This window comes from Neomonachus schauinslandi, chromosome 9 (genome assembly GCF_002201575.2).
Source record: "Neomonachus schauinslandi chromosome 9, ASM220157v2, whole genome shotgun sequence".
Classification (NCBI taxonomy): Eukaryota; Metazoa; Chordata; class Mammalia; order Carnivora; family Phocidae; genus Neomonachus; species Neomonachus schauinslandi.
The window spans coordinates 115,681,302-115,704,009 of record NC_058411.1 but is presented as its reverse complement, the minus strand read 5'-3'; the positions used below and the strand labels follow the sequence as shown (position 1 = coordinate 115,704,009).

The window sequence follows — 22,708 nt, the reverse complement described above, 5'->3', positions numbered from 1 at the left end:
CAGAATACACATTATTTTCAGAGGCACACAGAACGTCCTCCAGAATAGATCACAAATTAGTCCACAAAACAAGCTTTGACGAATTCAAGAATTCAAATTCATCTTTTCTGATCACAATGCTATAAAACTATGAAACTAGATATCAACCACAGGAAAAATCTGGAAAGAACACAAATACAGGGGCGCCTGGGTGGCTCAGTCGTTAAGCGTCTGCCTTCAGCTCAGGTCATGATCCCGGGGTTCTGGGATCGAGCCCCACATCGGGCTCCCTGCTCCGCGGGAAGCCTGCTTCTCCCTGTCCCACTCCCCCTGCTTGTGTTCCCTCTCTCGCTGTGTCTCTCTCTGTCAAATAAATAAATAAAATCTTAAAAAAAAAAAAAACAACACAAATACATGGAGGTTAAATAACATGCTACTGAAAAATCAATGCGTTAACCAAGAAATCAAAGAAGAAACCAGAAAATATATGGAAACAAACAAAAATGAAAACACAATGGTCCAAAACTTTTGGGATGCAGTAAAAATGGTTCTAAGAGGGAAGTTTCTAGCAACAGAGACCTACCTCAAGAAGAAAGAAAAGTCTCAAATAAACAACCTAACTTTACACTTAAAGGAGCTAGAAAAAGAACAGCAAACAAAACCTAAAACCAGGAGGAAGAAGGAAGTAATAAAGATTAGAGCAAATATAAATGATACAGAAACCAAAAAAAAAAAAAAACAATAGAACATATCAATGAAACCAAGAGCTGGTTCTATGAAAAGATCAACAAAATTGATAAATCTCTAGCCAGACTCACCAAAAGAGAAAGAGAGAGAGAAAGGACCCCAATAAATAAAATCACAAGTGGAAGAGGAGAAATAACAACCAACACCACAGAAATACAACTGTAAGAGAATATTATGAAAGACAATATGCCAAAAATTTAGACAACCTAGAAAAAATAGATAAATTTCTACCAACATATAAACTACCAAACCCGAAGCAGGAAGTAATAGAAAATTTGGATAGACTGATAAGCAGCAAGGAGATTGCATCAATAATCGAAAAACTCCCAACAAATGAAAGTCCAGGACCAAAAAGCTTCACAAGCAAATTCTACCAAACATTTAAGGAAGAGTTAATACCTATTCTTCTCAAAGTATTCCAAATAATAAAAGAGGAAAGAAAACTTCCAAGTTATGAGGCCATTATCACCCTGATACCAAAACCTGATAAAGACACCACACAAGAGAACTACAGGCCAATATCTCTGATAAACATAGACACATCCTCAAAAAAAAAAAAAACAAGCAAATTGAATCCAATAATACATTTAAAAAGTCATTTACCACAATCAAGTGCGATTGATTCCTGGGATGCAAGGGTGATTCAACATTCACAAATCAATCAACATGATACATCACATCAATAAGAGAAAGGATAAAAACCATACAATCATTTCAACAGACGCAGAAAAAGCATTTGACAAAGTACAACATCCATCCATGCTAAAAGCCCTCAACAAAGTGGGTTTAGAGTGAACATACCTCGACATAAGAACGGCCATATATGAAAAATTCACAGTGAACATCATACCCAATGGGGGGAAAAAAACAAGAGCTTTTCCCCTAAGGTTAGCAATAAGACAAGGATGTCCACTCTCAAAAAAGTGGGGTTTTTAAAGATTGTATTTATTTATTTATTTATTTATTTATTTATTATTTATTTGGGGGAGTGGGTGAGGGGAGGAGCAGAGGGGTAAGAAGAAGGAGGGTGTAAGAATCTCAAGCAGAGGGCACCTGGGTGGCTCAGTTGGTTAAGCGACTGCCTTCAGCTCAGGTCATGATCCCAGAGCCCCGGAATCGAGTCCTGCATCGGGCTCCCTGCTCAGCAGGGAGTTTGCTTCTCCCTCTGACCCTACCCCCTCTTGTGCTCTCTCTCTCACTCTCTCACTCTCAAATAAATAAATAAAAATCTTTTAAAAAAAATCTCAAGCAGAGCCCAACATGGGGCTCGATCCCATGACCTTGAGATCATGACCTGAGCTGAAACCAAGAGTCAGATGCTTAACCTACTGAGCCACCCAGATGCCCCCACTCTCATCACTTATATTCAACTTGCACTGGAAGTCCTAGCCATAGCAATCAGACAACAAAAAGAAAAAGTATTCAAATTGGTAAGGAAGAAGTAAAACTTTCTGATTTACAGATGATGATATTCTATAAAGAAAATCCTAAAGACTCCACCAAAAAACTACTAGAACTAATACATGAATTCAGTAAAATTACAGGATACAAAGTTAATATACAGAAATCTGTTGCATTTTTATGCACTAATAATGAAGCAGCAGAAAGAGAAATCAAAGAATTGATCCCAATTCAACTGCACCAAAAATAATAAGATACCTATGACTAAACCTAACCAAAAAGGTGAAAGACCTATATTCTGAAAATTATAAAACACTGATGAAGGAAACTGAAGACACCAAGAAATGTAAAGACATTCCATGCTTGGGGTGCCTGGATGGCTCAGTCGGTTAAGCAGCCGCCTTCGGCTCAGGGCATGATCCCAGGTACCTGGGATCGAGCCCCAGGTTGGGCTCCCTGCTCACTGGGGAGTCTGCTTCTCCCTCTTCCTCTGCTCCTCCCCCTGCTCCTGCTCTCTCTCTCAAATAAATAAATAATCTTAAAAAAAAAAAGACCTAAACGTGAGACCTTAAACCATAAAAATCCTAGAAGGGAGCACAGGCTGTAATGTCTCTGACATCAAAAAAGCAAAATTTTTCTAGATGTCTCCTGAGGCAAGGGAAATAAAAGCAAAAATAAACTATTGGGACTTCACCAAGATAAAAAGCTCTGCACAGTGAAGGAAACAAAACTTTTTAAAAGGCAACCTACAGAATGGAGTAAGATATTTGCAAATGACATATCTGATAAAGGGTTAGTACCCAAAATATAAAGAACTTACAAAACTCAACATCCAAAAAACAAATAATCCAATTAAAAAATGGGCAAAAGACATAAAGACATTTCTCCAAAGAAGACATACAGATGGCCAACAGACACATGAAAGGATACTCATCATCAGGGAAAGACAAATCAAAACTACAGCGATATACCACCTCACACCTGTCAAAATGGCTAACATCAAAAACACAAGAAACAGCAAGTATTGGTGAGGATGTGGACAAAAAGGAACCTTCTTAGACTACTGGTGGAAATGTAAACTGGTGCAGCCACTCTGGAAAACAGAATGGAGGTTCCTCAAAAGTTAAAAATTGGGGCACCTGGGTGGCTCAGTCGGTTAAGCATCTGCCTTCAGCTCAGGTCATGATTCCAAGGTCCTGGAATTGAGCCCCACGTCAGGCTCCCTGCTCGGTGGGGGTGGGGCACTGGCTGCTTCTCTGGCTCCCCCTGCTTGTGTTCCCTCTCTCACTATTTCTCTCTCTCTCAAATAAATAAATAAAATCTTTAAAAACAAAAGTTAAAAACAGAGTTACCCTATGATCCAGTAATTGCACTATTGGGTATTTACCCCCAAAATATAAAAACACTAATTCAAAGGGATACATGCAGCCTGATGTTTATAACAGCATTATTTATAATAGCCAGGATATGGAAGCAGCCCAAGTATCCACTGATAGATGAATGGACGAAAATGTAGTATATATACATAATGGAATATTACTCAGCCATAAAAAAGAATGAAATCTTGCCATTGCAATAATGATGTGGATAGAGCTATAGAGTATAATGCTAAGTGAAACGAGTCAGTCAGAGAAAGACAAATACCATGACTGTACTCGTATGTGGCATTTAAGAAATAAAACAAATGAGCAAAGGGAAAACAGAGAGAGAGAGAAACCAAGAAACAGACTCTTAACTATGGAAAACAAACTGATGGTTACCAGAGGGGAGGTGGGTGTGAGAGTAGGTGAAATAGGTGATGGGGATTAATGAGAGCACTTTTTTCTTTTTTAAGATTTTATTTATTTATTTGACAGAGAGAGAGAGAGCGAGAGCAGGAACACAAGCAGGGGGAGTGGGAGAGGGAGAAGCAGACTTCCCGCGGAGCAGGGAGCCCGATGTGGGACTTGATCCCAGGACCCTGGGATCATGACCTGAGCCGAAGGCAGACGCTTAACAACTGAGCCACCCAGGCGCCCTAATGAGAGCGCTTCTGATGAGCACCAGGTGATGTATGGAATTGCTGAATCACTATATTGTACACCCAAAACTAATATAACACTGTATGTTAACTAAAGTGGAATTAAAATTTTTTTAAAAATCAGAAATGATAGGATTTGCTGGTGGAATGGGTATGAAGTAAGAAACAAAAAAGATAAAGAGGGCCACCAGATTTCTGTGGTAGGCAAATGCTCAGGAGAAATACCTTTTGTTTTTTAATTTCTATCATGAAAGAGTAATAGCTTAAAGTTAAGAAAGCTTTTCTAAAAGTTATAAAAAAATTTTCATATAAAAATGAGCAAGATAAAAGTATCAAGGTCAAATCCAATACAAAGTTGTTCTTAGAAAAGAGAAAATAAAGGGGTGCCTGGGTGGCTCACTCATTAAGCATCTGCCTTCGGCTCAGGTCATGATCCCAGGGTCCTGGGATGAAGCCCCGCATCAGGCTCCCTGCTCAGTGGGGAGCCTGCTTCTCCCTCTCCCTCTGCCCCTGCTTGTATTCCCTCTCTCGCTGTTTTTCTCTCTAATACATAAATAAAATCTTAAAAAAAAAAAAAAAAAGAAATTAAAAAAAAAGAAAAAATAAGAAACAGAATAATATCCCTTCAATAAACACAGACTAGAAAGATATGCCTACAAAAAAGATCAAAACTATAATCTACTACTTCTAAAGAAGTTTTTAAAAATTAACAAAATTATCAAAATATGAAAGAAACAACATAAGTTAGAATTAGGACAACCAAAGTATTAAATAATAAAATTCAGTAAAAAATTACCAAAAAAATTACAAAATTCAGACTAAACTATAAAGAATATAGGAGTAAATGAACATAATAGATGGTGCTTTAAGACAAACAGTAGGAGGAAAGGAAGAAAAAGAAAGAGGTAGAAAGTATTTGAGAGATGAAGTAGTCAACACTGACTCTAAAAGGTATCCAACACACAATGATGACCATGTATCCATGAAAGAGAGCTAAAGGATGCAAACAGCACAAACGGTTATACAGAGAAAAGACCTGAAACTACATTTTAAAGAAGCACATCCCTTATTGGTGAATATCACCTATAGTAACCAACATGAAAACATATTCTAGTAAAATTACTGAAACAAAGCACAGCATAGAAGGGGAAAAATAGGATATCACCAACACACTTTCACAGAGGAAGAATATGCGATCCAAAGATTTACTACCAAGAAAAGCTAACTTTCAGGTTTGAGCACAAACTGTCATGGATAAGCTGATCCCAGGGCTGCCATCCTCTGAGCCCTGCAGAATAACTGACTAGAGAGTGAGCTTCAGACAACCATAATGAAAAAAGAGACAAAGGACTAGAAGTGAGCATTAAACAGAGTAAAACTAAGACTAAATGAAGACTGGAAGAAGTATGGTATGTAATAGCTATTATGCTTTGATAGACATAGTATAATCATTTTAATAAAGTTGTGAGAAAGAACATAGCATAAGCCAAAAAAAATTTTTTTAGCTATTTTCAGGAACTATATTCATGTTTGTATTAGAATTGAATCCTGAGTCCATTGCTTATGCAACGTGAGATAAAGCAAATGAATAATTATGAGATATTCTAATTCTGTCATCCCTGTCTAACCAGGATTTTCAGTATAGAAGAAAACAGATGCAACAGAAGAGGTTAAGTAGAAACCTTGCAGTTCTGAATTTGACTCTAATGTATCAGTATGGACTCAAAAGAAAGTCAGTCAGTGGACTGCCCAAACATTCATCCTATCTCTGTCTACTGAAAAGGTCTAGAAACAATGACAGCCCATTAATCTGAAATGCCATCTCCACTAAAAGACACCAAGGAAGATTCCAGGTGGAGGGCAGAAACTACATGACAAGCCTAAAGCATCTTGTCCTATCATACTGCATGGAGGTTATCAATAGACCACCAAAGTGATTTCCAGAGACAACCTGAAGAGAATCCAGATATCTAGAGATGATATAATTTGAGCTTCAATAGGATCATAATCACAATTATTAAAGCCCATCATATATGTTTAAAGTGATGAGTTCACAATGATATAAAAGAAAAAAAAACTCTAACTGATCACCTTCGAAGAATGATAGGGAACCCATTCATTCTCTTAAAAATATAAATAGGAGGTGGGGAGGGGCAATATCGCGGAGGAGTAGGAGACCTAAATTTCGTCTGGTCCCAGGAATGAAGCTAGATAGGGATCAAACCATTCTGAACACCTACGAACTCAATAGGAGATCAAAGAAAAGAATAGCAGCCAACTCTGAACAGAAAAGCGACCACTTTCTGGAAGGAAGAACGTGTGGAGAAGTGAATCCGAGGCGATATTCGGGAAGATAGATGGTGGGGGAGGGGGCCTCTGTCAGCCACTCCCGGCAAGTGATAGAGCAGCGGAGCACAATATTGGAACTTTTAGAAGTCGGCTCTGCTGAGGGACGTCACTCTGGAGGCAAAGTGGTGGGGAGGAGTGTGGAACCCTCGCTGGGACAGTGTGGACTCAGGACACTCAGGGTCACAGAAAGACCGGGGGTGCCTGAGTGCGGCAGAGCTTCCAGGTATCAGAGCGGGGAAGCCGGCGGCAGAGACAGAGGCGAGGTGCGGGCTCTCAGCTCTGGGTTGCCATAAACCGTAATCCTCAGCACAGTCGGGCCACTGCTCCTCCAGCAGGGACCCAACAAGCGGCAGATCCGGGGACACTCCTCCCCCGGGAGGAGCGACGCGGGAGCACACCGCAGGTTTCTGCTGGGTTTGGAGACTCCACACAGGGTCAGGTGCCAGAGACAGAAATGCTCCGTCACAGGCCGGGTAAGCATGGAGTGTGGCCGGAGACCGGGGAGACAGGAGTGATTGACTGCTTTTCTCTGGGGGCTCACTGAGGAGTGGGGCCCCGGGTTCTCGGCTCCACTGAAATGCAGATCAGAGGCCGCCATTTTCACTCTCGGCCTCCAAAGCTGTAGGGAAAGCTTGCAGGGAACAAAAGCTCCCGAAAGCAAACCCGAGCAGATTACTTAGCCCGGACCTGACAAGGGCGGGGCAATTCCGCCTCTGGCGAAGACATTTGGGAACCACAGCAACAGGCCCCTCCCCCAGGAGATAAGCAAGAACAGCCAGCCAAGACCAAGTTTACCCATCAATGAGAATGGCAGAACTCCAGCGCTAGAGGAATACTGCACATAGAATTCATGGCTTTTTTACCATGATTCTTTAGTCTTTCAACGTTAATTTTTTTTTTAACTTTCTCTTTTTTTTTTTTGAATTTCTCTTTTTCCCTTTTTCAACCAACATCTTATCAATTACTTTTTTAAAAAATCTTTTTTATTTTTCATTTTTAGAGTCATAATCTATCCCTTCATAGTAGTTAACCTTATTTTTGGTATATGTATATAAGTTGTTCTCTCCTTAAAATTCTGGGATACAGCTTCTTCTAACAGACCAAAATATACCCTAAATCTCTAGTCTATAGCTTTCTTCTAATCTCCTGCCTGATCACATTCTCTCCCTTTTTTTTTTCTTAAATCCTCTTCTTTCTTTTCTCAACCAACTTCTTATCAATTCCTTTTATAATTTCCATCTTTACAGTGATATTCCATCCCTTCATCGTATTAACCCTTATTTTTGTACATATATAGGTTTTTCTTTCTTTAAAATTTTGGGACGCACTTCCGTCTAACAGACCAAAATACGCCCAAAATCTAGTGTGTGGCACTGATCTATTCACGAGCCTGATCATATTTAATCATACTCTGTTTTTCTTTTATGCTGTTGTTCTTTCCTTGTTTTTATCTCTTTCTTTTTCTTTTTTTCTTTCTCTTTTCTTTCTTTCCCTTTGTTTTACCCTGGTTTCAGGTCTCTTCTGATTTGTTTAGTGTATATTTTCGGGGGACGTTGTTACCCTATTAGCATTTTGTTCTCTCATTAATCTATTCTCCTCTGGACAAAATGACAAGACGGAAAAAATCACCTCAAAAAAAGAACAAGAGGCAGTACCGACTGCCAGGGACCTACTCAATATGGACATTAGTACGATGTCGGAGCTAGAGTTCAGAATGATGATTTTAAAGATACTAGCTGGGCTTGAAAAAAGCATGCAAGACATTAGAGAAACGCTTTCTGGAGAAATAAAAGAACGAAAATCTAACCCAGTCGAAACTGAAAAGGCTATTAATGAGGTGCAATAAAAAATGGAGGCTCTGATTGTTAGGATAAATGAGGCAGAAGAGAGAATCAGTGAGATAGAAGACTAAATGATGGAAAATAAAGAAGCTGAGAAAAAGAGAGATAAACAACTACTGGATCACAAGGGCAGAATTCAAGAGATAACTGATACCATAAGACGAAACAATATTAGAATAATTGGGATCCCAGAAGAAGAGGAAAGAGAGAGCGGCAGAAGGTATATTGGAGCAAATTATAGCAGAGAACTTCCCTAATTTGGAGAAGGAAACAGGCATCAAAATCCAGGAGGCACAGAGAACCCCTCTCAAAATCAATAAAAATAGGTCAACACCCCAACATCTAATAGTAAAACTTACGAGTCTCATAGACAAAGAAAAAATCCTGAAAGCAGCTCGGGACAAGAGATATGTAACCTACAACGGTAGAAACATTAGACTGGCAACAGACCTATCCACAGACACCTGGCAGGCCAGAAAGGACTGGCAGGATATATTCAGAGCACTAAATTAGAAAAATATGCAGCCAAGAATACTATATCCAGCTAGGCTGTCATTGAAAATTGAAGGAGAGATAAAAAGCTTCCAGGACAAACAAAAACTTTTTAGTTTTTTTTAGAATTTGCAAACACGAAACCAGCCCTACAAGAAATATTGAAAGGGGTCCTCCAAGCAAAGAGAGAGCCTAAAAGCAACACAGACCAGAAAGGAACACAGACAATACACAGTAACAGTCACCTTACAGGCAATACAATGGCACTAAATTCCTATCTTTCAATAGTTACCCTGAATGTAAATGGGCTAAATGCCCCAATCAAAACACACAGGCTATCAGATTGGATAAAAAAACAAGACCCATCCATATGCTGTCTGCAAGAGATTCATTTTAGACCCAAAGACACCCCCAGATTGAAAGTGAGGGGGTGGAAAACCATCTACCATGCTAATGGACACCAAAAGAAAGCTGGGGTGGCAATCCTTATATCAGACAAATTCGATTTTAAACCAGACTATAATAAGAGATGAGGAAGGACACTATATCCTACTTAAAGGGTCTATCCAACAAGAAGATCTAACAATTGTAAATATCTATGCCCCTAACATGGGAGCAGCCAGTCATATAAGCCAATTAATAACAAAAGCAAGGAAACACATGGACAACAATATAATAATAGTGGGGGACTTTAACACCCCCCTCACTGAAATGGACAGATCGTCTAAGCTAAAGATCAACAAGGAAATAAAGACTTTAAATGACACAAATGGACCAAATGGACTTCACAGATATATTCAGAACATTTCATCCCAAAGCAACAAAATACACATTCTTCTCTAGTGCCCATGGAACATTCTCCAGAATAGATCACATCCTAATTCACAAACCAGGTCTGAACGGGTACCAAAAGACTGGGATCATTCCCTGAATATTTTCGGGCCACAATGCTTTGAAACTAGAACTCAATCACAAGAGGAAAATTGGACAGAACTCAAATACATGGAGGCTAAAGAGCATCCTATTAAAGAATGAATGGGTCAACCAAGAAATTAAAGAAGAATTAAAAAAATTCATGGAAACAAATGAAAATGAAAACACAACTGTTCAAAATCTTTGGGTGCAGCAAAGGCAGTCCTAAGAAAGTATAAGCAATACAAGCCTTTCTCAAGAAACAAGAAAGGTCTCGGGGCACCTGGGTGGCTCAGTCAGTTAAGTGTCTGCCTTCAGCTCAGGTCATGATCTCAGGGTCCTGGGATCGAGCCCCACATCGGGCTTCCTGCTCACAAGGAACCTGCTTCTCCCTCTCCTCCCTGCCCGTGCTCTCTCTCGCTATCCCTCTCTCTCAAATAAACAAAATCTTTAAAAAAAAAAAAAGAAACAAGAAAGGTCTCAAATACATAACCTAACCCTACACCTAAAGGAGCTGGAGAAAGAACAGCAAATAAAGCTTTAACCGAGCAGGAGAAGAGAAATAATAAAGATCAGAGCGGAAATCAATGAAATAGAAACCAAAAGTACGATAGAACAGATCAACGAAACTAGGAGCTGGTTCTTTGAAAGAATTAACAAGATTGATAAACTCCTGGCCAGACTTATCAAAAAAAAAGAGAAATGACCCAAATAAATAAAATCATGAAAGAGGAGAGATCACAACCAACACCAAAGAAATACAAACAATTATAAGAACATATTATGAGCAACTCTATGCCAGCAAATTAGACAATCTGGAAGAAATGGATGCATTACTAGAGATGTATCAACTACCAAAACTGAACCAGGATGAAATAGAAAACCTGAACAGACCTATAACCACTAAGGAAATTGAAGCAGTCATCAAAAATCTCCCAAAAAACAAAAGCTCAGGGCCAGATGGCTTCCCAGGGGAATTCTCCCAAACATTTCAAGAAGAATTAATACCTATTCTTCTGAAATGTTCCAAAAAATAGAAATGGAAGGAAAACTTCCAAACTCGTTTTATGAGGCCACCATTACCTTGATCCCAAAACCAAAGACCCCATTCAAAAAAGGAGAATTACAGACCAATATCCTTGATGAACATGGATGCAAAAATTCTCACCAAAATACTAGCCAACAGGATCCAACAGTACATTAACAGAATTATTCACCACAACCAAGTGGGATTTATCCCTGGGCTGCAAGGTTGGTTCAGCATGCGCAAATCAATCAGTGTGATACAATACGTTAAGAAAAGAAAGAACAAGAATCAGATGATCCTCTCAGTAGATGCAAAAAAAGCATTTGACAAAGTACAGCATCCTTTCTTGATCAAAACTCTTCAGAGTATAGGCACAGAGGGTACATACCTCGTATCATAAAAGCCATCTATGAAAAACCCACAGCGAATATCATTCTCAATGGGGAAAAACTGAGAGCTTTTCCCCTAAGGTCAGGAACGTGGCAGGGATGTCCACTATCACCACTGCTATTCAACATAGTATTAGAAGTCCTAGCCACAGCAATCAGACAACAAAAAGAAATCAAAGGCATCCAAATCGGCAAAGAAGAAGTCAAACTCTCACTCTTTGCAGATGATATGATACTTTATGTGGAAAACCCCAAAGACTCCACCCCAAAACTGCTAGAACTCATACAGGAATTCAGTCAAGTGGCAGGATATAAAATCAATGCACAGAAATCAGTGGCATTCCTATACACCAACAACAAGACAGAAAAAAGAGAAATTAAGGAGTCGATCCCACTTACAATCACACCCAAAGCCATAAGATACCTACGAATAAATCTAACCAAAGAGGCAAAGGATCTGTACTCAGAACACTATAAAATACTCATGAAAGAATTGGAGGAAGACAAAGAAATGGAAAAACGTTCCATGCTCATGGGTTGGAAGAACAAATATTGTGAAGATGTCAATGCTACCTAGAGCAATCTACACATTCAATGCAATCCCTATCAAAATACCATCCACTTTTTTCAAAGAAATGGAACAAATAATCCTAAAATTTGTATGGAACCAGAAAAGACCCCGAATAGCCAGAGGAATGTTGAAAAAGAAAAGCAAAGCTGGCGGCATCACAATTCCGGATGTCAAGCTCTATTACAAAGCTGTCATCATCAAGACACTATGGTACTGACAGAAAAACAAGACACATAGATCAATGGAACAGAATAGAGAGCCCAGAAATGGACCCTCAACTCTATGGTCAACTAATCTTCGACAAAGCAGGAAACAATGTCCAGTGGATAAAAGACAGTTTTTCAACAAATGGTGTTGGGAAAATTGGACAGCCATATGCAGAAGAATGAAACTGGACCATTTCCTTACACCACACACAAAAATAGACTCCAAATGGTTGAAAGACCTAAATGTGAGACAGGAATCCATCAAAATCCTAAAGGAGAACAAAGGCAGCAACCTCTTCGACCTCAGATGCAGCAACTTCTTCCTAGAAACATCGCCGAAGGCAAGGGAAGCAGGGTCAAAAATGAACTATTGGGACTTCATCAACAAAACCAAAAGACAACCGACAGAATGGGAGAAGATATTTGCAAATGACATATCAAGATAAAGAGCTAGTATCCAAAATCTATAAAGAACTTCTTAAACTCAACACCCAAAGAACAAATGATCCAATCAAGAAATGGGCAGAAGACATGAACAGACATTTTTCCAAAGAAGACATCCAAATGGCCAACAGACACATGAAAAAGTACTCAACATCGCTCGACATCAGAGAAATCCAAATCAAAATCTTAATGAGATACCACCTCACACCAGTCAGAATGGCTAAAATTAACAAGTCAGGAAACGACAGATGTTGGCGGGGATGTGGAGAAAGGGGAACCCTCCTACACTGTTGGTGGGAGTGCAAGCTGGTGCAGCCACTCTGGAAAACAGTATGGAGGTTCCTCAAAAAGTTGAAAATAGAGCTACCATACGACCCAGTAATTGCACTACTGGGTATTTACCCCAAAGATACAAATGTAGGGATCCGAAGGGGTACGTGCACCCCGATGTTTATAGCAGCAATGTCCACAATAGCCAAACTGTGGAAAGAGCCTAGATTTCCATCTACAGATGAATGGATAAAGAAGAGGTGGTATATATATACAATGGAATATTATGCAGCCATGAAAAGGAATGAAATCTTGCCATTTGCAACAACGTGGATGGAACTGGAGGGTATTATGCTGAGCGAAATAAGTCAATCAGAGAAAGACATGTATCATATGACCTCACTGCTATGAGGAATTCTTAATCTCAGGAAACAAACTGAGGGTTGCTGGAGTGGTGGGGGGTGGGAGGGATGGGGTGGCTGGGTGACAGACACTGGGGAGCATATGTGCTATGGTGAGCGCTGTGAATTGTGTAATACTGTTGAATCACAGACCTGTACCTGTGAAACAAATAATACATTATATCTTAAAAAAAAAAAAAAAAAAAAAAAAAAAGCATAAAGGGAAGAATGAACGGGGGAAATCGGATGGGAAGACGAACCATGAGAGACGATGGACTCTGAGAAACAAACTGAGGGTTCTTGAGGGAAGGGGGGTGGGAGGATGGGTTAGCCTGGTGATGGTTATTAAAGAAGGCACGTACTACATGGAGCACTGTGTTCTATACACAAACAATGAATCATGGAACACTATGTCAAGAACTTATGATGTAATGTATGTTGATTAACATACCATAATGAAATACATATATATATATATATATAAATAGGAGAAAAAAAAAAACCACTCAAGCTTTTAATCCCTTGCTTATGCAAACAGCACCCCTGGGTAACCAATTAAAGGATGAGGGAAAATATTTCTTTATAATGTATTCCAGCTAATAAGAAAGAAATGAGACAATTAGAATAGCATCATTTTGCAATCCCAGTGGATTAATGTCCTCAGGCTCTGAGCATTGGTAGCTGCTAACATCACATAAGGAAAGACAAGCAGGCACCAGGTACTTTCAGATGCTAGGACACAACCACCAATGGTCTTGCCAAAGGGGCTGAACTACTTGGAACTCTGAATCAAGGCAAATTTGCAGAAAGACAAGGTTGAAGACTAGGCTGAAGTACAGCAGGGGTATGCAAATCCAAGTTGCAGGGAAGCCTAAAGGTTCAAAGGCCCAGGTTCCTCAGTAGGTACATTGTTGAAACAAATGGAAAAAGAAAATAAAGGAAGAAACTAAAGTTACAATAAGAAACTAAAAGATAAAAACTATTAATTAAAAAGAGACTTAAGAAGTGGAAGCACACTTGGGTAATAAAAACTGTCCAGAAATACAAGTCACCCTTATCTCCAAATGAGGACAGCAATCAGTTAAGTGGGGACACACGAAGGGCTTCTAGAAACTGGCACAGGATCTCTTCTAGGTCTGAGTTTTGGTAACTAAGGCATCCACCTAATAATCATTAAGCTAAACATTCACTTTGTGTGGTTTTCTGTATCATATTTTGAAAAAAAAAAAGGTTTTTATTAGAAAAGTGAGAGAAATAATTCTAAAGCAATTCTGTAGCTTCTTTTCTATAAAATGGTGATGGTTACTTCTACTGATGCAATTACAGAAACGAAGCCATTCTATGGGCAGAGATTCCCCCCACCTCCTCCCCCTGGGCCAGCACTGAATACCTGGTATCTTGACTGTGCCACTGGAGGAAGTGTCGTCCGTGTAGGGATGGCTACTCTCTACCACCACCGGCTGAGAGGACAAGCGGCCGCTCTGCGAGTCCGTGGCTACATCCTCCAGTTCGGTGACACAGAGCTCCAGCAACATATCTGCCACCTGGTGGAGGAAGCAGGGGCACAGATCAAGTCATCAAGATACTACCCCTGCCAGCCCTGCTCCATGTCTTTCCGCAGGGACAGGGTGGCAGAGCGGAGCACTTGGGAATTTGAGAAATCTAGTTTAAATCAGGGCTTGGTTCCCTCACCTATAACATCAAAATAGCACAGAGCTCACAGAGGTGCCTATATATGTATGTATGAAGCTGGGAGGTGCCTGACATATATAAGACACTCAATACATCCCAAATGATCAAACTGTGATCACAACAGTTTCTTTTTACATCAAGACAAGATTACTTCCTAGGTAGGAAAAATCTTCCTCAGGAACAAAATATCAAGGGAAGGAGCAGAAAGGTGATAAAAATGACCAAAATCCAAGAAGACACCAGGGATCAAGCAGGAGTGGACAGGAATAAAGAAGAATGATCAAGCCATCCAGGCCAAATAGCAGCAGAGTATCTGGAATGAGAGGCTATAAACACAAACATAAGTGGGAATTTCTCTTGACCCAGGACATTAAGAGGCAGCCCCCAGACCATATTCCTTCAACAATCCATAATGTCATTATTTCATTTTAAAATTTTAGTGACTCACACTACTGAAGTGGTCAACTCTGGTGATTATAAACTTCTTGACTTCTATTTTTAGAAACAAATAAGAAAGGGCGCCTGGGTGGCTCAGTCGGTTAAGCGTCTGCCTTCAGCTCAGGTCATGATCTCAGAGTCCTGGGATCAAGCCACGCTTCAGGCTCCCTGCTTGTGCTCTCTCTCTCGCTCTCTCTTGCCATCTCTCTCTCTCAAAGAAATAAATAAAATCTTTAAAAAAATATATATTATAGCAATAATGACCTGTAAATTTTCTACATTCAGAAAAAAAAAACTATTCTCTATTCCATACTTTTCAGGAATGATTTTTTTCTCTATTTTTCCTCATATTTAGATAACAAACCAATTAACTTAGTAAACAGTTTTTTACTAATGACAAACTACTATCACTGCCATCTAGGTATTAGAACCATAAATTCACACATCTCTCTTTCAAGAGTTCCAGATAGTAGGTCAGGGTAGGACAAAGGACTAGCATCTTGCCACTGGTCAGGACAGTTTGAAGACAATCCTATCTCTGCTTCTGCATCTCCTTGAACCTGCTGTGGGTTTGTGTCACTGAGACACAGATGTTGGTGTCATCAAACACCTACTGCACAGCCCACCAGGGGTCTTCTGGGCTGCACAATCTTCCTCTGAAAAACCCATCATTCCCTCAGGAGGGTCCAATAAGCTTCTCAGGACATGATGACATAAGGGTCATAGATGTGGCTCTGCCCTCAGAGCACCCAGGGTCCAACACCATTTCTCCCACCCACCAGCAACCTGAGTGTCCATGAGCCAGAAACAACCCCTCAGAGCCTCAGTTTCCTCATCTGTAAACAGAGAATACCAACACCTACCCTCGTACCAAGAACGCACCAGAACTGCACCCGGCAGGGGTATGTGCAACAAATGCTGGGCATTATTACTTTAAATCCATGTCCTCGTTCATATCCTTTCCTCTCACAAATGCAATAAACTTATAAAAAAAAAAATTAAGCTTTTGCTTGTGGCAATTCATCTTGATTCAATCTCTCAGAATTATGCCAAGTAACTTGCCTCAAAAAAACTAGAAAGTAGGAAACCTACTTCCTGTTCTTCCTGAATACAATTAAGAAATAACAAGCCCCAAACCATTTACTATCTACCAAACCATTTACTATGTTTTCAAGACCACTCAACCATACTTAAGTACCTTCTCGTTTGGGTGGTAGTGATATGGGGCCCAGAGAAACACAGATTACATATCTGTACAGAGCACATGGCATCAGACTTCCTGATGTGGCCAGCTGTAAAAAAGGCAGAGCAAGGCCACTGATAAATAAGAGTCTTTAAGGAAGCCAAAAAACTTCAGGACTCATCAATCCAATTTCTAAGATATACTGATACACGATGCTGGCTTTATATCTTAAACTAGCCACATGTGGCTATGCAAATTTAAATTAATTAAAGTTAAATAAAATGAAAACTTCAGTTCCTCAGGTGCACTAGTCATTTTTGAAGTGGTCAACAGCTACACGTGACTAGAGGCTATCACACTGAATGGCTTCAGCTACAAAACACTGCCACCATAGCAAAAAATCCTATTGGATCCAGTGTTACCAAATATTAAAACCTATTTAAAGCTATAATAGTTAAAACACTGTAGTATGAGACCATAAACAGTTAGGTTAATGGAACAAGAGTCCATAAATGGACCCAAATATATACAGGAATTTAAAATATGATTAAAATAGTTTTCAAATCATTGAGAAAAGGATAGATTATTCAATAAACGGTGTTGGGCAACATGCTTGCCATCTAGGAAAAAATAAAGTTGGATCCCTACCTTATCCCTTACATTAAGATAAATCCCAGATGGGGCGCCTGGATGGCTCAGTCGGTTAAGTTTCCGACTCTTGGCTTCGGCTCAGGTCATGATCTCATGGGTTGTGAGATGGAGCCTCATGTTGTGCTTAGTGAGGAGTCTGCTTGAAGACTCTCTCCCTCTGGCCCTCTCCCCCACTCGCTCACACTCTCCCTCTCTCTCTCTCCAAAGAAATAAATAAATCTTAAACAAAAAAAAAAAAAGATAAATCCCAGATGGCTAAAAGATGTAAATATAATAACTGAAATCATAAAAATAATTAGAAGAAACTTGACAAAATTTCTTCAAATATGACTGTCATGTAGGTAAGCATTTTTTCAGCATAATACAAAATCCAGAAGCCATCAATGAAAAAAACTGGCAGATCTGACTTCATAAAAATTAGAAATTTCTAAATGGCAAAAAGTACCAAAATGATGCCAAAAAGCATACTGAGAGGACAACTGCAGCACATATGACAGAGAAAGGACTTACTTACAAAGAGTCCTTCTAAACTGCTATCTACTAGAATAAAATCAAGCACAAGATAAGGTGTGATGTCAACAGTAGCATATTCCCTGGAGGGGAGGCCCACAGCACCCATTGTGTGGCTCACCTGTGGGTAGGCGGTACCCATGCCAGAGAGCACAGCTGAAAGCACGTCCCTGCCCTTGTCCCCTGCCCGGCTACACACGGACAGCTTGAGCAAGTCCACCATGACTCGGGTGTCATCCGCAACCAGCAGACTGGTGAATTCATCCAAGGACTGAGGTTCTGGGCCTGATGCTTTATTTTGGCTTTCAACATCCTAAAAAGTCCAACAATTAAAATGAGGAATGATACATTAAGAAATAGTCACCAGTTTACCTTATAAACTCAAAGGATACGCAACTACTACTGATGAATAAGGGGCTTTAGAAGGCCTTTAACACCATGAAATGCCAGATTAAGAAACGACAGACCCATAAAATTTCCATCACCATGTACACTATGCTTTCAAGACCAATTAACCATTTTTATTTATGAATCAAACCAAAACTGAAATGATAGGAATTTAGGGGTATCATAATCTGGATAATGTCTATGTCTCATAAATAAACTGGTAGGAAATGCCTCTTCTACCTAAAAGCAAAAATTTTGCATAATTCAGGATAATTTCTGCCTTAAATCCTCACCCTAGGAGATTGCCAAGTATTAGAAGTTGAGTCTAGACACCTAATTTATAAATAGTAATTTTTTTATTACCAAAGACGGTTATGAGTAATTTCTATAGAACATATTTTTGTCAGCAGTAATAGCATAATAAACCAAGAGTTCCAAGTATAATTGAAAATAATGCATATTAAATAGATGATGGGGACTAAGGAGTGTACTTGTTATGATAAGCACCAGGTGTTGTATGGAAGTGCTAAATCACTATATTGTACACCTGAAACTAATATTACACTGTATGTTAACTGGAATTTAAATAAAAACTTAAAAAAAAAAAAAAGAATGCATATTTGTCCCCAAGGGGAATATGCTGGCAAGGGAGAGAGTGTTAGAAGGGTACAATGGTCTGGCATAGGGAGCACCTAAGTGGGCTGGGGAGGGTGTCCACATGTGGGGGTGGCCAGTGTGACAGAGCCATGCAAAGTAGAAGGTGTCCCTGCTTTGGCTGGACAGCATGGGAGGTGAGGGGAAGGTCACAAATCAAGCAGGTAAAAGGTCATCCCTGCAGAAGTTAGACTGGTTTTGAGCATCAGAAGCTGTGCAGAGAAAGGAGGGTACCCATGTGGGAAAGGAGTGGCAACCAGATGGGAAGCTGGCTACCTAAGGGGAACTAAATAAACTGCCAATAACAAGGGTCAGGTTTCTCACTTTCAGAGAAGAGTTATAAATACAGAGGGGGAGAAAAGAAAAATGAATCCTGTGCAATTAGAATTGATTGTATTGTTGTGAACCAGTGGTTTTCAAAATATGCACATTTATAATGAAATAAATACAAGTGTACTTCTCTATTGTGTGTATATACACATACACATTTATTCCCTAGTTCTGCCCGCTAAGAATGTTTGGGAACAGCAACATCCCAACAGCAATGAGCACTTGAAGATCTTGCCTTCTAAATACAATTCTCCACTGAAAAGAACCAAGACCTCCTAGAGAAACATCTGATTTCTAGGCTGGAGGATAAAATATTTTGTTGAGCTTAGCTAGAACTGTGTGTTGTGTCAGAAAGGAAGGAAACACTCAAAGAATGATGAGAACATGTTAAAGGGACAGATAAAATTCTATAAAATATTTAAAGAATTAACACTAATCCTTCAAACTCTTCTAAAAAAACAGAAGATGAAGGAACACTGCCCATTTTATTCTATGAGGACAGTATTACTCTGATACCCAAACCAGGCAAAGACATCACAAGAAAACTACAGATCAGTATCCCTTATGAACACCGGTATAAAAACCCTCAACAAAACAACAAATCAACCCAGCAACATATAAAAGGATTATACACTCCAAACACAGAAAGGGACAGAGCAAGCATAAATTCTGTGGTGTTGGACTGAAACTGAAAATAGTGGTTTGAACTATTCATGGTTTTTATTATAAAGATAAGATGCTGAAGAAGAAAAAGTGTAAACCAAGGACATCTGGGAGCAATTAACTTACCAAGTTTCCAGATCTTGTTTCTAAATTCTATGATCCACTAAAAGGAACCAGGGCTCCTTGGAGAAATGGGTGATTCCAGAGCAGGGACAAGATAAGTGAAAGATAAGTCTGGAACACGTTGTTGTGCCAAAAAGTAAAGAAGTGCTCAAAGAATTATGGGGACATGTCAGAAGGACAAATGAACCAGCCAAAAAGGGATTCCAGTGCCCATGTCTGGGACATTTTAGGTGCCAAATGCTAACAGTAATGGATGTCATTATTTGAGTAAAGTAGGATCCCATGAATCTATACCAACATAGACGGATAGACGAAGATGAGAAGGGAAAGTTCTCACAGAAGAACAGCAACAATTATATTCAAAAAGGAATGATGAAATTTGAAAAATCACCAGGTGACAACTACCACAGTAATAATGAATTCAGCCAGAATCATCAATAGATAGTAAAAACTGCTGGGTAAAAATATGAGGAGGAACAAGGTTCTTACAGGTATTCACAGTCTCAAAGTATCTCCCCATGAATACTTACTATCTCACTTTTATTAACTTCTGGTGGAGAAACCTGACAGATACTCTTAACCAAGCAATAAGAATTAATATCACCAGTAATGCAGCAAATCAACAATGCAGATACCCCAATGGGATGCACTGAAAAGAACTCTACATCCTTCCTGTGGTATCCATCAAAAGGAAGAATTAAAGAATGTTCCATATTAAATACTAAAGAGACAACACACAACCCTGAGTTGGGTTCTAGACCTATAAAGGATGCTATTAGGACAACGAGCAAAATCTGATTAGATCTGTGGATTAGAAAGTAATCCTGGATCACTGTTAATGCCCTGACACACTGAAGCCCTGAGGATGAATGGGGATTGTGCCCTGCAGCTCCCCACCAATGGTTCAGAAAGGCTAACAACTGGAGAACCTAGGTGAATAGTATATGAAAGTACAATATGCTATATTTCTATGTACTTCTCCTCCAACTTTTGTATGCATTTAAGATTATTTCAAAATAAAATGTTAAAGAAGAAAGCTCCTTGACCTCTTTGGTTTTTGTCATAGTTTCTGCAATGATGCTGGCAGCTCCTGGGTCATCCGTCACTGGGATAAATGGTCGAGAAGAAGCTGAGGAAGCAGATGGGGTCACTGCAGAGGGGGTCACAGCATCGTCAGAAGAGATCATCTAGTTTAAAAGTATACAGGAAGAGGAAAAACTCAGCAATGTGGCACACTTCCCACACAACTCCAAAAAGCCTTATCTCAAACCCCTTAGGCCATCTGGAATGTCCCAGACTTTATAGAGGTTAACAAGGTGCTTACACTACCAGCTCCAGTGGGGTACAGGGCAACCTTGCAAATCACACACATTCATATTCCTATGAAAACCTACTAATATTCACAAAGGATCACATGAAGAAGATTAAAATGAGTTCACATCTCTTCAAGTTGGGTTTTTCCCCAAAATAAGTGACAAAAACTCTTGGCTTTCAGAGCTTTAATGTTTCAGAATTGCAGATAAAGGACTGTGGACTTGCATTTCACAACTTTTTAAAAGAATAAATCTATTTCTATTTAAGCACTAAAAAGATCCTTTTTAAATTGAATATTTTTAATTCAAGCCAAAAATCACAGCAGTAGGAACAAAAGCAATCTGAATTAAGTGAAAGAAGGCCCTATACTTTCCTAAACACAAAGTAGCTACTTTTTCCTTTTTGATCTAATGTTGCTTTATTGCCGTACTATTTATTTTTACCTCTCCTCTCTTTTCTTGCCATGGATTTGGACTCAGTCTGTCTTCAATATCAACAGCTAGCACACATTCTTCTCCGTTCACAGGACTGGCCAGAGCAGACACATCGGAAGGAGGTGCCGAGGAGGAGAATGAAGGACACTCCACCGGGGCAATCATGCCAGCTGGCATGAGCGCCCCAACCACCGCATCTCTGTCAGGAGAGAAAGCCAGGCCTGTGGTGAAATGCCCTTCACCATCACAGGATACAAGAGTCAGGAGGAGGGACAAACACTTACTGAATGACTCCCTCATTTTTATAGGATACACATAAAGCAGTTCTGGGAAAATACTGAACTGATATTCCTCAGCTAAAAGCTACAATGTGTACTTATGATCTTATGACCTCAATGATGACAGGTGAAAAAATACCAAATATAAGAATCGGACCAGAATAAACCCCCAGACTCCCCTGAAGAATCTTCTAGGATCGTTGTTAGAGCCTGAGGATAATTTTTTGTTTACTGAAAGCCATGGACCAAGGGTGCCTCACACAAGGCAGCAAAGACTAAATGTCCTCTCAGTGACAGAGTTGGCCTTTGGTATGAAACTAATGTTCCTGTGTAATTTTCATCAGGTCCATAACCATGATAGATGGGCAACTAACTCAGACTGAGAAAAGAGCAGCAAAATGTTGGAAAAGATAGCGTTATCAAAACTCTGTTTATCAGGCACCTGGGTGGCTCAGATGGTTAAGCATCTGCCTTCGGCTCAGGTCGTGATCCCAGAGTCCTGGGATCAAGTCCTGCATTGGGCTCCCTGCTCCTTGGGAACCTGCTTCTCCCTCTGCCTCTCTCTCTCTCTATCTCTCTGTCTCTGTCTCTCATGAATAAATAAATAAAATCTTTAAAAAAAAAAAAAAACAAACTCTGTTTATCAAGTGTTTGCGTGAAGGAGATGACAAGTAGTCTTAAACATCACTGTATATTTGTATCAGTTAATTCTTCATCTCATTCCTCAAATAGTAATGCTTAGAGCTTACTGGCCATAAAAAAAATTTTTTTTTAATTTGGATTTCTTTTTTGAGAGAAAGAGAGAAAGAGAGAGAGCAGGGGTGGAGGAGGGGTAGTGGGAGAGGGAGAGAGAATCTTAAGCAAGCTCCATGCCCAGCACGGAGCCCGATGCAGAGCTCAATCAAGCCCCATGTTCTCAGGCTCCATGATCAGCAGGGAGTCTGCTGGAGATTCTCTCTCTCTTCCCCTCCCTCTGGCCCTCTCCCGCCTCGTGTGCGCACG

General features: G+C 39.8%; 1 protein-coding gene across 1 annotated transcript in view; it reads right to left on the bottom strand.

The window, feature by feature from the left end:
• HERC2 (HECT and RLD domain containing E3 ubiquitin protein ligase 2) overlaps window positions 1-22,708 on the bottom strand; it is a 258,118-nt gene that overhangs the window by 54,520 nt on the left and 180,890 nt on the right. The window contains exons 67-70 of the mRNA XM_044918185.1: window positions 21,438-21,627; window positions 20,727-20,867; window positions 17,645-17,836; window positions 14,440-14,593 (exon numbers count right to left, since the gene is read on the bottom strand). Of these exons, the coding sequence (XP_044774120.1) occupies window positions 14,440-14,593; window positions 17,645-17,836; window positions 20,727-20,867; window positions 21,438-21,627 (677 nt within the window). The remainder of the gene's footprint in view (window positions 1-14,439; window positions 14,594-17,644; window positions 17,837-20,726; window positions 20,868-21,437; window positions 21,628-22,708) is intronic.